Source organism: Orycteropus afer, unplaced genomic scaffold (genome assembly GCF_000298275.1).
Source record: "Orycteropus afer afer isolate SDZICR_OR568_19922 unplaced genomic scaffold, OryAfe1.0 scaffold00219, whole genome shotgun sequence".
NCBI lineage: Eukaryota > Metazoa > Chordata > Mammalia > Tubulidentata > Orycteropodidae > Orycteropus > Orycteropus afer.
In genome coordinates, this window is record NW_006921806.1 from 2,073,045 (window position 1) to 2,089,069 (window position 16,025).

At 42.4% G+C, this 16,025-nt stretch overlaps 1 protein-coding gene across 1 annotated transcript in view; it reads right to left on the bottom strand.

Moving 5' to 3' along the window:
• Positions 1–16,025, bottom strand: part of PCNT (pericentrin) — a 248,093-nt gene that overhangs the window by 68,403 nt on the left and 163,665 nt on the right. Inside the window, 5 exon segments of the mRNA XM_007948706.1 lie at positions 2,748–2,850; positions 3,647–3,952; positions 4,175–4,333; positions 5,875–6,066; positions 6,987–7,895. Coding sequence (XP_007946897.1) covers positions 2,748–2,850; positions 3,647–3,952; positions 4,175–4,333; positions 5,875–6,066; positions 6,987–7,895 — 1,669 coding nt within the window.

Here is a 16,025-nt window from a genome sequence, read left to right on the forward strand (position 1 = left end):
TGGGAGCAAAATAAAAGAATTTAATATACAGGTTAAAAAGTAGAGTTAAAAAAAAAAGTCTCTGAAGAAACAAGAACAAATACAAAGAAAAGCAGAAAAATAGAGAATCATTTCAAGAATCCAATATTTGATTAGTGAGAATTATAGAAAAAGAGAAGAGATATATTTGTGGGAGAAATTGTCACAGGAAAGTATGAGATGATTCTCAGATCTGTGGATGCACAGAGCTGTGGGTGCTCGGTGGAGGCTAGGAGCAGGATGCAGGGGGGATATAGTCAAGAGACAGGTGGGTACAGACATGACATGGAGCAGGGCTCCCATGTTGCACAGGCGCTGATTTTGGGGCCTAGAGTCAGTACCAAGCTGAAGCTATCAATACATGTGGGGGGATCAAGGACAAGTTGAAATATGAAAGTTCTCCCCCAAAGAAACACCACTGGATACCTTTTCTCCAAGAACTCCCAGAGAATAAACTTCATTAAAGATAAAGGTTCAACCTGAAAGGGCGCAGATGGCCGTTGAGGAGCTGAAGGCTGGGTGTCGGAGTGGGTCTCCCAGAAGGCCCTGGGCAGGCAGTGAACATTCAACTTGGGTCCCAGGTTGGGGAGGAAGGGTGATTGGTGAAATGGAGGAAACAAGAAGCTGTATAAGAAAGGAAGTATAACTTGTACACTGTACAGCTCTGCTAGAACTACAATGAATATGCTTTGTTGAAATATAAATGCTCAACAGTGATGTAACAGTAAATGTAGATAGGACTCTCTTAGGAAGATGAGAAGAGGGAAGGGGATGTGAGTTTATTGCCAGGATGTTTGAATAAAATGTTTAAGTAGCAGATGTGTGTTATGTATGCTTCTGAAATGCTCTAAAACCACATGTGTACGTCATTCATAACATGAGTTTAGTTGACATAAGAAATGGAATTATGTTGTAAACAACCTAAGTTAGCTTGCACCTGCATGCTGCGATAACATACAGCTAAATTTCTGTAAGCTGGCCATGAGACCTACGTTGTAAACAACCTCCTTAATCTCTGACCTTGAAAAGATTTAACATGCTAATTTTTGTTAGACATAACACCAACTGGTCCTTAGCATGTAAGTGCAGATAAGAAAATCACACAGAAACCCTGGAATTCTGCTCACTCAATGAGAGAAGGCAGAGACAGAATATCTCTCTTCTAGATTGACTCTCACTGAAAACTGAGACCATGGCAGCGACACAGTCTGAGACTTTGATCACTACTACCCACCTTGTACTCCAGCTATGAGCACAAGACATGGTCAAGTCCTCTTCCCAAGACTAAAGATCTGGACTCTAACTATTAGACAGACTAACCTGAGACTGTCCCAATTCTCTGGTCCCTAATTGAATTTCTTGTGGTCTTACCTGTGTGCCTTGCCTTGACTACCTTGTAATAAACTAAAGGAGCTTATGCATTACAAACCTGCATGTTTCTGTATTTATTTTAAAATAAAATATCATGGGACAATGCAATTTTAAGATGAAGTAAATGCTGGAACAGATTCTGAGCTGGAAGTGGATGTCTCTAGGGAATGGCCCTCAAGAGCAGGGTATTGAACAAAAGTCACTGTGATGGCAAAACCTTTGCAGAATCATTCAGCTTCTTAAACTGCATTCTTATTAGTTGGAAGACAGAAGATATAAAAATTAAAAGTTGTGTTGTTCTGCAAACACATGGTAAAATTCCCAATGAACTGTATACATTTCACTGTGGCTATGTTTTCAAAAGCAAAGACTGGGCCAATCATGATTTTTAAAAAAAACAATAAAATGCTTCAGAAAGTGATGAACTTATAAAAAGCCAACAAGTAACTGTAAAAGATGAAACCGGAGAATCATCATTTGGCAGCCACTGTAGGACAACTGATTCAGGCAAGATTACCAACAGACTCTAAAACAGGGGCACAGTTGGAGAAGCAACAGAGTATCACAGCTGTCATATAGCCTCCCCACAGGATAATCTTATCAACTGAAAAAAGAAACATATCAATAAAGCCTGACAGACCTCATCTTGGCCACGCGGTCAGAGTCAGCACTGTGGCCGGGGAAAGGGCCTCCCACCCATTACCATCAGGACTAGTGGGCCAGCGCAGACGAAGAGCCGTGTAACAAAGTGATAACTGTCCTCTCCACAGATTGAGTAGCTGCTCTAGTCTGGGGAAGATGGAACACCTGGTGAGGCTGGGGCTCATGAAACTGGGCAGGGCCAGGTGGGACCAGGCTGGGGCAGGCAAGGTGGGCATGAAATTGCCCAGATACAGGCAGGAGCCTCCTTACTCACTAGCACCCAAGTGCGACCCTCTCTTCACCTTGGGTCCAGGTGCTACTTCCTTCACTCTAGTCCCTGCTAGCAAAAGACCCAAACACTGGATGCCATGCATAACCTGGGATGTTTTTTTCTCTATAAAGAACACTGTTGGGACAGCTGGAAAAATCTGAATAAACTCAGTAGATGAGACACTAGCACTGTACCCCTGTGAACTCCCTGCTTCTGAGCACTGTTCTGTGACCTCAGTTTTAGGGAATGCACAATGAGCAAAGAGGCCCCATGTCTACACGTTAACCTTAAATGGTTCAGAGAAAGAGAGATACAGAGAGAGGGGGGAAATGTGGTAATATATTAACATTTAGGGAATCTAGATGGAGATAGAGAAATTCTTTGTATTATTCTGTACTCAGAAATTATCAAAATAAATTTTTTTTCAAAAAGATAGCTGACTCACTTTTGTCACTTCCATCACTTTTTCCTTCTGGCCCAATGGAAGATGATGTTAAATTTTCTTGAGAACCAAAAGACATCACGATAAAATCTTCAACATCTTTCTCCTGTTCAAATAAGCAGAACTTTTAAATGTTCATAATTTATCACATCACAGAGCTAAAACTGTCAGATGGAAACTTTCTATGTCTTGAATTTATCATCTCCCCACACAGAACCCACAGGAAAGAATTCATATTTGTGAGTACATTGAGGTCATGTGTTTCCAATAATCTAATTATTGAGTTTATCAATAGTTCTTCAAACATATTTAAAGTAGTCACTGGCAAATATTTCAGTGATAATCTATGGATACCTGAGACAGAATTACATATGACCAAAACTATATTTTATTTAATCTTACCCAAGATACTTAAAAATCTTGATTACTATGCTAGAAAAATATAACAATGATAAGTTGAAATGTTTTTCAAATTAATTAACAATATACATGACAACTGTTAAATATATAATATTATGAAACATAAACATAAAAGAATATTCTGGACAGTGTCCTTGTTCAGTTACAGAGATAAGCAGTCTTTACTGCTATGTGGTACATAGCATCACTACAGAAGCCAGGCCTGAGGTGAACCCAGTGAGCTCATCTACCTCACACATTTCAGAAACTGATTGAACTGACCTAACTGTTCTGATTACATAGGTTTGTTTAGACCTGCAGAGAGTTAACTTTCCTACATACAGTGCTGACCACAGGACCTGAACTGATACCAAGGCCAAGTCACCACTCTGTCAGTGATGAATCAACAATGTATTGCTGTGACATGAGGGTCCTCCTGGGGAAACTTCCTGCATCCACTCACAGAGTGCTAATGAGGAAGGGCAGGGTGAGGGGTTCCTTACCACAGCCATCCTCTCTACATGGTGGTGGTCAGTGGAGAAAGGCATATCCATAGCAAGGGGACACCCCGCCCCGGGCAGGGCCCTCCGCTTGGCTGTGGGCACCGGGTAACAAAGGAGGCCAGAGTCATCCGCCTGAAGAGGTGAGGAGCCTGGGCTGCACAGGCCTGTGGTGTCTGAGCAGGGTGACAGGGGCAGGCTGGGTGGGGGCTCCAGGCTTGAGTCCTTTCTGACAACTTCAGGGGAGCCCCAGGACAAGTCCATCACCTGCACTGGGCTCCTCAAGAGCTCCATACCCTCAGAGTTGCTCTGCAAACCAGTTTTTAAAAAGAGCAGTGAGACTTGCGGTTCCACTTTTTCTTGAATGGAAAAGTTTGATGTTTTAGTTCCTGTCAAATGATCCAGATGTTTATTAACTTCTGTTAGGTCCCATGTGGTTCTGTAGGTATTAGAAGTGTCAGCAGCAGTAGATCTGTCAGTCAATCCACTACTGCAGGAAATATCACTTGAGCTATTTTCTAGAACAGGCACTGAGTGTGCTGATGGCTGTGGGCTCATGGAATTTTCCAGGCCAGTCTCCTGGGCAGTCATAGAATGGACCACACGAGCCAATCGCTCCTGAAGTTGTTTCACCTGCGTTAACAGGTCTACTTTCTGTGGCTGACAATCTTCTAAGGGCTTTTCCTTACCCTGTAGACAAAAAAGAACATGCAAATAGTAAAATAACTTAATTGTAGGGCAGCCCCATAGTTGTTCAGAAGTCCATGATAAGCACTTAGGTCCCTTTAAATTCTTAATATTTCAAGTTTATTTAATTTCATCAATTAAATTTAATTCCAAAATCAAAGCTGAAAGCTCTTTGCTTAAAAGGCAGTTATCATAACATACTTTCATCTCAATTTACTAAGGATACACTTTTTTAGTGAGAAAAAAAAAGGACAGGAAGGTTCTATACTAGAATATTGAGAAAACACAAAACTATGGTTTATGTAACAAATTTGGAATTTCCTTTTCACGTGAAACTTCTAAGAATTTGGCAACAGCTCATGATGGCCTGCGAGCTGAGCCTTCACTTAAGAACTCAAACAGATGTTCCCATCATGACTGGTGGAAGACAAGTCTATTGCACAGAACTTCTGAAACAACTTTTCTCCATGTGGAACACACCTCACACAAAGGGACTAAATAAACACATGGAGCTTGCATCTCCTCTCAAAGCTGTCAGCCTAGCCCATGTGCTTTAGGACCCAGACCTTCCAGACTACTTCTATGGGGTGCAGACCATGTGGACAGCAGCCCGGGGTGTCCAACTGCACCCTGTGGCCTCTCTGTGAGGCTTTCCCATGAGGGACCCGTGCCTGAGCAATTTAGTGCCAAAAGGGGTTTGGTAGCAAATTTCAGAAAACAAACAAATCATTCCACTCTAGGTTTCACAACATGGACATGGACATAAGCCTCAGGCCTATTCTTGGAAGCAAAGGAGGGACAAACAGCAAGGATGGGCTCAGACCACTGGTGGAGCCTGCAATCAGAGTATAAGGAAGGTGATAATGTACTCCAAAGACAAAGCCATACCCACCAACTGGGAGGCAACCTTGAGGAAGGACACCCATGGACGAGGGGCACAAGCACTGTCATCATATCAGCCTTAACCCACAGTCACCAACATGGCTTCCACCCTGATGCCAGAAGTTAAATATCTAGAATTCATAACTCTGCTCTTTTTTTCTGGGAACATGAGCAAATGTATATATAAGAAAAGCCTAGGGTTCAAAAAGTCTTGAAATCTTTAAAAGCAAAACAGGCACTGGTGACAGAGGTCCTGAGCTTGAGTGAGGTCACAGGCAGTTCTGTCTTCACAGGAAAATCCAGGGTAAGCCCTGGAGTAGTTAAGTCCTACTCATTATAAGGGGAAAACGACTGGCCATTCACTTTTTAAAAGCTGACTCAACTACAGCAAATGTGTGCTTCCTAGAGTATCTTAAACAACATGTGTAGATCTCAAACCACTAATGGACAGAGAGTGGTACAGCATCACACGGTAGCCTAGAGGACACCAACTCCATCTGTGACCACATGTCCTAAAAATGACACTTTATCATTTCCTAACTCCCCTTCTAGGACAGGCCTGCTGCTAGACCCAGTTCTTTTTGTCAGCCTATTCCTGTACTAACAACAGAGGGATGGATGAACCTGGATGTGCAGGCCTTTCTAAGGGCTGCACAAAGTACCTTGTCCCATCGCAGCCGACCACGACCATCTTCTCTGCTCAAGTTCACCTCATCTCTCACCAGGAGGAGCTCAGATGCTAGCTGTTTCTGGCAGGTGGACAGCACTGACATCACATTCTCCTGCTCCAACAGACCTGTACCTCCCGGAGCCTCACAACCTGCAGCTGGCTGCCGATGGTCCTTTGTAGGGCTCTGTGGTAATGGGGAAATCAAGAGCGACATGCATCAGAATTAGAGCTGAGCCTAATTGAGAAACTGTGCAGTGAGGTAGGGATAGGGCTGGTGCTGCATGTAGATCACACCACCCACAGTATAGACCCCCAGACTATACTGCATGTGGAACGCTGAGGTCTTACTGGGTGGCCAGGCATGCCCCAGATCACAGTGCCCATGGGACCCCAGACCATACTGCTCACAAGCACTTGGAGGTCAGAAGGGTCAGCTGTGGTACTTCTCCATAGGTTGTGGCTGCCTTTGTCCCAAGTGGACACAGGTCCAAGCACACAGCACCAAAAGTCTATGGTCCTTGGTAGCACCCAGCCCCTGCAGCAAGTGCCTGATACCAAAGACATAACGCCACTTGGAAGCAGGATGGCAGATGATGTCAGAGTAAAGGCGGTTCAAGGCCAACTGGAGCATGAAATCCAGATGCTAACAGGCTTCCATTCCAGAAGGAAACTAGCCTGAAAGCCCTGAACTGAGGATGCAAATGAAAATGCAGACCCCAGACTGAGACCCAGAGTAGGGCAGGAAGTTTAGACACAGTCGTCTTGGCACCACTGACAATTCCCATCGTCCAGAGGATGACATCCTCTTAAGCTGACAACACTCAGGGCTGTGAGAGATTTAGCAGCACTGACGGCAAGACCTGCCTCACTGCATCATGCTGATGGGAGCCATGCACTAGTCTTGGGGCTCAACCAGCCATGGCTCTACACTCACCTCCCACTCACAGCCACCCACAGACAACTGTGCTTCCTGTTTCAATGGTGAAGAAGAATCGTGTTAAAATTTCTTAAAAAGTAGGAGAATAAAAAAATAATCCAAAGTCTTCTACATAGAACTCCACCCCACCCCACCTCCCACAACATCCAAGGAAGGAGAAAGCCTACCTGAGGGTTCCGGCAGTGGGGCACTGTATGTGACGGCCTGCTGCCTATATTCTGGTCTGAATCATTGCCATGCACACTCTCAAAGGCCACTGTGCCCCTGGGGGCCCCATACCCGGTGCCACTCTCTCTGTGGCCTTGGTGCTGGCCCAGGTCCCGCTGGCACCGTAGGAACCGCTGGCTCAGCATCTGCAGCTGGTGGCCAAGACGCACACACTGTGCCCGCAGCACCTGCAGCTCTGGGGGCTCAGCTGTCTCAGCCCAAGGCTGTTGCTCCAAGGTACACCTGAACTTAGACACAGCCGCCAGCAAAGCTTCCAGTTCAATAAGGCGAGCTGTTTTCTGCTTGCTCAATGCATTGATTTCTAGATCTTTCTCTGAAATCACTGCTTCCTTTTTCCTTAGGGTGTCCTCAAATTCGGTCAGGCGGGAGGTCAGTGCCTCCAGTGCAGACTCCTTGAGGGCCATACTGTGCTTCAGCCCAGCCAGCTGGCAGGCAGCAGCATCCTCAGCAGCCCGCAAGCTCTGCCCCAGGGCCTCAAGGGCCTGGCGGTGCTCATGCTCCCGTTCTTCCAACAGCTGGCTCAGTGCTGCCTTGCCCATCAGTGCTGCTTCCAGCTCTGCATGCAGAGCCTGCGTGTGGGGGCTCGGCTCTGTCAGGTTCTCAGCCACCACCTCATGGACACCCAGCAACCCTTGCTCTAGTTCAGTTTGAAGGCTTTTGGATGGACTGTCACTGAATTCAGGGGTCACGGGTCCCCCAGGAGAGAGCTCCTTTTGCAGTTTTTCAATGATCTCATGGAGTTGCTCAATTTCCTCTGCCTTCTCCTTCTGGAGCCGAGCTTGGTTCTCCTGCAGGTTTTCAATAATGGATTTCAGCTCTTCTACTTCAGGACTTTTGTTACACATAGCCTGAAGATAAAGTACATTCCATAGGTGAAATACTGAAATAAATATATCAACATCAGAATTTCTTTCCCCAATTTGCAGGTCATCCTGAGTTCTTATTTGCAGAAGCAATGACACTTCCCAGCCCAAGCAGATGGTTGCAGGACCAAACCAACTGGGTGTCTGCTCTGTGATGTTCTCAACAAATGGCTATTAGATATTGGAAAAATACTCCAGAAAGCTGTATTCCAACTATTTCAGGAGTAACAAACAGGTCAAAATGGCCATCTTTTGAGGGCAGGTGTTGCCATGTTTCAGATCCTGCCATCAAGGGGTCTGCCCTCACACTGAGTTAGACCTAATTTGCTGCTGTTGCCTAAACCGAAAAGGACAGTCTGATCTGCCACTGGACAGAGCCCATCTTATCACTATCTAGACATTATTTCTCCAATTATCCTGAAAGGAGCATTAAGAGTTTAGGTTTCAATCTAACACGTGAATAGGAGTAAAGGTGAGAACTTGCTTTCATCAGAATGTAATAATTGCAGCCTCTCCTTCTCTGAAAGGTGCTATGCCATTTAATCCTTGACAGCATTAACGTGAGGAATATTATTGCTTTCATTTTAAAAACAAGAAATTTGAAACTTAGAAAAAAGAAATCTTATCAAAACCAGAGATATTAAGTGGAAAACCAGGACTGAAACCTGTGTCACCATGGTCCTAAAGTCCATTCTCCTAAGATCATACCATTGGAGGACATCAAAAATAAAAAATTCTGATCTGTTTTCTAGTTAACAATTTTCAACCAATTTGTTTTACTCTAATGTTTTGCTTCCTAAAAATTGAGGGTTTACTCAAAACTCTTGGTTTCACTGGAACTACTTAACAGTTAATTACATTGACACAAATACAAATCTGGCCTACAGTAAAAGTGATGACAAGAAATCTGATTTGTGTTTGGTTTAGATAATATCAGTTATTTACTGAATGCATGTTTACTGTACGTGGATGCAGTATTATGTTTTTAGCAAAAAGATTTCTAAGTGCCTTTCTTCATAGGTAGCCCCATGAGACACACCCAATTCCCTATGTCATATGCAGGGAAAGAAAAAGAAATAAAATGTATACAGATTGGAAAGAAAAAAATAAAACTGCCCAAGAGTCTATATAGAAAATCCCGAGGAATTAACAAAAAAAGTCCTAGGGGACCAGGTTTGCTGGTCTGATATAGCCTGGTGGAACCACTGAGACTACGGCCCCTAGCTACCCTTCAAGTCTGGAATTGAACCCACACCTGTGGCTTCCAGCCAAACAAAAGACAGGCAAAGGAGTTGAACATTTACCTGAGGTAGATACACTCCTTGGAGACAACGAACAAACATGGGAGAAAGAAGGGCTGTTTATGCACAGGGAGACAGCTCAGGAGGCAGGAGTACATGGAGGGATGGACACAGGGAAGAGGTAACTATTGGGAGGAAGTGGAAGGGGAGCTGTTGCATTGTGATAAATTGTAGTCAATGTCATGAGACAGTATATGTGAACTGCTGTATGGAAAGTGAATTTGCTCTGTAAATTTTCACCCAAATCACAATAAAAAAAAAAAAAAAAAAAAGTCCTAGAGCTAAATAAGGAATTTAGCAAGGTCACAAGATACAAGATTAATAAACAAAAATCAACTGTGTTTTTAGACATTATTAATGAACAGCTGGGATTCAAAATTGAATAAAACATGTTATTTAATATAGCACTACAAAAAATTAAATACTTTGGTACAAATCTAACAACCTAAATGCTGGATATGTATATTGAAAAGTACAAAACACCAATGAAGGAAATGCAAGACGACAAACAGAAGTTATAACATCTTCATGAATTGGAAGACTCAGTATTTTTAGGATGTTAATTCCTTACAAATACACTTACAAGCCCAAGGCAAACCCAATCAAAATATTAGCATAATTTTTTGTAAATACTGCTTTTTTTATTTTAAAAACCTACATAGAGATGCGGAGACAAGGTGGCATCTTGCTAACACACTCTGCCCAAGCCCTTTATAACAGAGAGCAGAAAAACCAAGTGGAAACAGATACAAATATTGAGCCTGGAATTCTGTCTAAGCATCAAATAAGAAGATAAAGAATTAGGCTGTGTGCTGATTTGAAGGGGAATGGAAGAGGAGGTTAGTGTCTAGGGAGAGAAAAGAAGCCGGAACCAGGCAACGTGTTGCACTGGAATGCAGACGAGGAGAAAACAACTTCATGGAATACACCCAGAGATAAGGACACAGTGTACACAGATGGGGAGGAATTCAATGAGAAGGACATTAACTCTCCACTAGTCAGCCATATCTATTGCACCATCCACCTCACCCAATGGATAAGCACCATCAGTGGTTCCTGCACCACTCAATCAATGACAGTTGACAACATCTACTCATCCCAACCACAGCTGTCTCCACAAAAAAATAGACACCCGCACCCATATTCCCATCAAATATTCCACAAACCTAGAGACAGCTGAGGAGAGCTCCAATGCTACCAAGCTAACAACCAAAGAAGCACACCAGCTCCACCCATATGGATATATTGAATCAAAGAGAAACAAAAAACCAGGGTGAAATAAACCAACACATACTCAACAAATACAAACAATGACCTCAAAATGTCTTGGAGACAACACACAATTCATACAAAGAAACAGGATAAGACAACGGAAGCAAGTGAACAAAATAAAGAACTAGGAAACTTTTCCAAGGAAAAATAGGTAGTATTAGAACTATCTGATAAGGATATAGGACCTTCCAAGAACTCAAGGAAAGGGTAAATAAACAACAGCAAGGTCAGAAATCATATAAACCAATGATTAGAAATGCAGAAGATGAACACTAAAATTACAGAAATAGATAACACACTAGAAGGACAAAAGATAAGAACTGCCTTGACTGAAGAAGGCATTAACCCACTTAAAGAAAAATCCTATGAGACCAGCTTGTATGAGAAAAAATTAACCTGGGAGGGGGGAAAGCTACCAACCAAGAATTACGTACCCAGCAAAGTTACCCCTCAAACACTATGGTGAACTTAGGATACTCTCACACAACGAGAAATTAAGAAAAGAAGACCTGTTGATAAGCTGCTTACAAAAGTCTCATTTTAGACACAAAGATAAAATAAATAAAAAATCAAGGGATGTTAAAAATATATATCAACCTAATGGCAACCAATAAAGTGCAGGAGTGGCAATATGATAAATGTAAGTCTGATGAAACAGACTTCAAGGTAAAAACCAGTTAAAGAGAAAAGGGTATTATATGATGATAAAAGGGTCAATCAACCAAGAGGGGATAACCATAGTAAATATCAGTGCACTCAATGAATTGCTGTTGTTTTTGTGTGTGTCAAGTCATCTCTGATTCATAGCGGCCTTACGCACAACAGAACGATACACTGACGGTCCTGTACCAGTCTCACAATCCTTACTATACCTGAGTCCATCGTCGCAGCCACTGGGTCAGCCCATCCTGTTGACGGCCTTCCTCTTTTTCAATGACCCTCCACTTTACCAAGCATAATACCCTTCTCCAAGGAATGGTCCCTTCTGACATGACCAAAGTAGGCAAGACGAAGTCTGGCCACTCTCGCTTCCAAGGAGCATTCTGGCTACACTTCTTCCAGGATAGGTTTGTTAGTTCTTTAGTGCCTAAGGCATTTGACTGCTAACCAGAAGGCTGGTGGTTCAAACTCACCAGGCACTCCTCAGAAGGAGGACTGGGCAATCTACTTCTGTAGAGACACTGCCGCGGAAACCCAAGGAGGGGTTACTATGAGTCGGAATCAACTCAACGACAGTGAGTTTGGTTTGGTTTTTTGGATAGCAGTCCATGTTACTTTCAGTATTCTTTGCCAACACCATAATTCAAAAGTATCAACTCTTCTTCAGTCTTCCTTGTTCACTGTCCAGCTCTGACATGCATAAGAGGGAAAATACCATGGCTTGGGTTAGGCGCACGTTAGTCTTCAAGGGAACATCTTTGCTTTTCAGCACCTGAAAGAGGCCTTCTATGGCAGATTTTCCCAGTGCAATACATCATCTGATGTCTTGACTTCTCCTTTCATTGGTGTTGATTATGGAACCAAGTAATACAAAGTCATTGATAACTTTAATCTTTTCTCCATTTATCGTGATGTTGCTTATTGACCCATTTGTGAGGATTTTCATTTTATGTTGAGATGCAATCCACATTGCAGACTGCAGTTTTTAATCTTCATCAGTAAATGCTTCAAGTCAACCTCACTTAAAGCAAGCAAAGCTGTGTAGTCTGCAGGTCGCAGGTTGTTAATGAGCCTGCCTCCAAACCTGATGCCACGTTCTTCATATAGCCTAGCTTCTCGAATTTGCTCAGCATACAGATTGAATAAGTATGGTGAAGGGATACAACCCTGACCTACTCCCTTCCTGATTTTAAACCATTCAGTATCCCCTTGCTCTGTTTGAGCAACAGCCTCCTGGTCTATGTACAGGTATCTAATGAGCACAATCAAGTGGTCTGGAATTCTCATTCTTCTCAATGTTATTCATAATTTGTTATGATCCACATAATTTAATGCTTTTGCACAGAAAATAAAACATAAGTCATAAAATTTACACAAATGCATTGTAAAAAGTTAAAATTTACCAAAACCTATACACAGAGACCACACATGTTACAATTTGCAGTCTAAAGAAATATAAACAAATATAAACCAAACCAAAACCACTGCCATTGAGTCAATTCCAACTCATAACATCCCCCACTGGGTTTCTGAGGCAGTAAATTTTTACAGAAGTAGATTGCACAGTCTTGCTTCCACGAAGTGGCTGGTGTGTTTGAACCACCAACCTTCTGGTTAGCAGTCAGATACCTTAGGAACTGTGCTACCAGAGCTCCTTTTATTAACAAATATAGAGATGCAGTATTGAATCATAACTACATAAAATTTATTATAGTCCATAGTATACCTCCTGTTGATATAAAAGTAAGATCAAGTGTTGATAGCATCCCTTAAAACACCATTTGATGCTCATCATCTCCAAGTGAGTAATCTGTCTCTCCAGGAAATTGGTATCACAGAAAGAAGTGATCTTTTATCATGTTTACCACAATACCATAAAGCTTAAATAACACCACAGGACTCATATGAAATGCCACTAGTGATGTTAGAAGTGTTTCCAAAAAGCAGAGAAAAGTCATGACATTACAAGAAAATATTAAATTGTTTGAATGTACTACACATTGAGGTTTGCAGGTGCAGCTGCATGCCATGTCAAGATAAATTAATCCAGTGTAATGACCAATGTAAAAAAAAAAAAAAAAGAAATTCATGAAGCTATTGCTGTACCTACTCCAGGAGGCACAAAAAACTTTCACATTTTATGAAATACCTTTCTGCCTCATTTTGCAAATGAAGCTTTTATGTGTGTGCAAGATTGCTATAAGAACGTCATACCTATAGACTCTAAAGCAATTCAAGAAAAAATGAAGTCATTCTATGACAACTTAGACCAAAAGGGAGGTGAAGGATCTACAGCTAGAAAATTTAATGTGAACAAAGGCAGGTTCAGACCCAGCATCAAGAGGAGGGAACCAGGAAGGAGAGAGAAAGAAGGTGGCTGAAGGCAGGTTCAGAGCTAGTGGCTGTAGGAGGAAAGCAGGAGAGAGAAGGCAGTGCGAGGCGAGGTCAGAGCCAGTGGCTGGAGGAGGGAGCCAGGAAGGAGAAAGAGAGAGAGAAGATGGCATAAGGTGGGTTCTGAACCAGCGACCAGAGGAGGGAACCAGGAAGGAGAAAGAGAAGGCAGCACAGTGGGTTCAGAAAGACTGAGAGAGACCAGGAAGTGAGCAGAACAGTTTGGAACAACTAAAGGACACGGACTTGTCTGCTAGTTTGTCGTAGTGTGGTGGCTTACATGTTGTTATGAGGCTGGAGGATATGATATCGGTATTTCAAATGCAAGCAGGGTTACCTATGGTGGACAGGCTTCAACGGAGTTTCCAGGCTAAGGCAGACTCAGAAGAAGGAAAAGGCCATCTTCTTTTCAAGAGTTGGTGAATGAAAATACTTATGAATACCAGTGAAACACTATCTGATATATTACTGGACAACTTCAGGAATAGTCCTGAAACAATGTTAAATATAGCATTGGAAGATGAGCCCCTCAGGTCGGAAGACACTCAAAATATGACTAGGGAAGAGCTGTCTCCTCAGAGTAGAGCTGACTTTAATGATGTGGATAGAGTAGTGCCTTCAGGACTGCCATTTGCTGATGTGTAATGACTAAAGATGAGAAAAAACAGCTGCAAGAATGCACTAATAATTAGAACACGGGATGTACAAAGTATGAATATAGGAAAATTAGAAGTTGTGAAAACTGAAGGGAACACATAAAGATTGATATCCTAGGCATTACTGAGTTGAAATTGATGGATTCTGGACATACTAAATCAGACAATCATATGCTCTACTATGTCGGAAACAATAAATTGAAGAGGAATGGCGTGGCATTCATTATCACAAAAAAATGTATCAAGATCTATCCTGAAATACAATGCTGTCAGTGATAGGAAAATATCTATATGCCTACAAGGAAGACCAGTTAATACTACTATTATTCAAATTTACACACCAACCACCAAAGTCAAAGATGAATGACTTGAAGAATTTTACGAATTTCTGTAGTCTGAAATTGCTGAACATGCAATCAAGATGTGTTGATTATCACTGGCAACTGGAATGCAAAAGTTGAAAACAAAGAAAAATCACCAGTTGTTGCAAAATATGGCCTTGCTGGTAGAAATACCACTGGAGATTGCATGATAGAATTGTGCAAGACCAGCAACTTATTCATTGCAAATACCTTTTTTCAACAACACAAACGGTAATTATACACATGGACGTCACCGGATGGAGTGCACAGGAATAAAGCTGACTAAATTTGTGACAAGAGGTGATGGAGAAGTTCAATATCTTTAGCCAAAACAAGGCCTGGAACTGACTGAGGAACAGACCATCAAATGCTCATATGCAAGTTCAAGTTGAAGCTGAAAACAATTAAAACAACTCCATAAGAGCCAAAATATTATCTTGACTATATCCCTCCTGAATTTAGAGACGATCTAAAGAATAGATTGGATGCACTGAACACCAATGACTGAAAACCAGAGGAACCGTGGAATGACATTAAGAACATCATCCATGAAGAAAGCAAAAGGTCATTAAAAAGACAGGAAAGAAAGAAAAGACCAAAGTGGATGTCAGAAGAGACTGTGAAACTTGTCCTGGAGTGCAGAGTAGCTAAAGCAAATGGAAGAAATAACAAATTAAAAGAGTTGAAAAGAGTATTTCAAAGAGCAGCTTGATAAGACAAAACCAATTATTATAATGAAATATGCAAAGATCTGGAGTTAGAAAACCAAAAGGGAAGAACACACTTGGTATTTCTCAAACTGAAAGAACTAAATAAAAATTTAGATCTCAAGTTGCAATATTCAAAAATTCTATGGGGGAGTTCCGGCAAGATGGAGGACTAGGCACAAGGACTGCACAGACCTCTTCAACAAAGAAAAAGGAAACCAATGAACACAGACACAGAAGATAATCTTGGACCCCTGAACCTTGAAGGGAAGGATACAAAAGTGGACTAAGAACACGTTCTGCTTTCCAGCAACCCCAAGGACACTCGGGGCCTGCAAGACTGAAAAGGTACGACATTCTTCTGGTTACTACACCCTACACCCGCTTGGTGAACAGAGGTGTGGCCATCCCCACTCCCACCTACCTTCTGGGACCCCAACTAGCAGAAGAATTTGCGTGAAAATACCAAAAAAGGAGATACATGGAGCTGTGGTCTGGCAGCGGACTGAGTGACCCTGACAGCACAGACGACATGGCTTGGAGATTCCCAAGTGGAGGTAGGACCTAAGAATTAACCCAAAAATCGCCCTACTAGCCAGGGACTGCATGAAAGACTATGCACTGTGGCTGAGGAACAAACGGAGAAGGTGAAGAGAAAGGCGGCTGAGTTGTGGACTTTTGCTGGTCCGGAGGGTCCGGAGGGTGCCGCCATTTTGTAGGTTTAAAAAGCGGCCTGACTATTTTGGATATTTAGAGACAGCGCTCT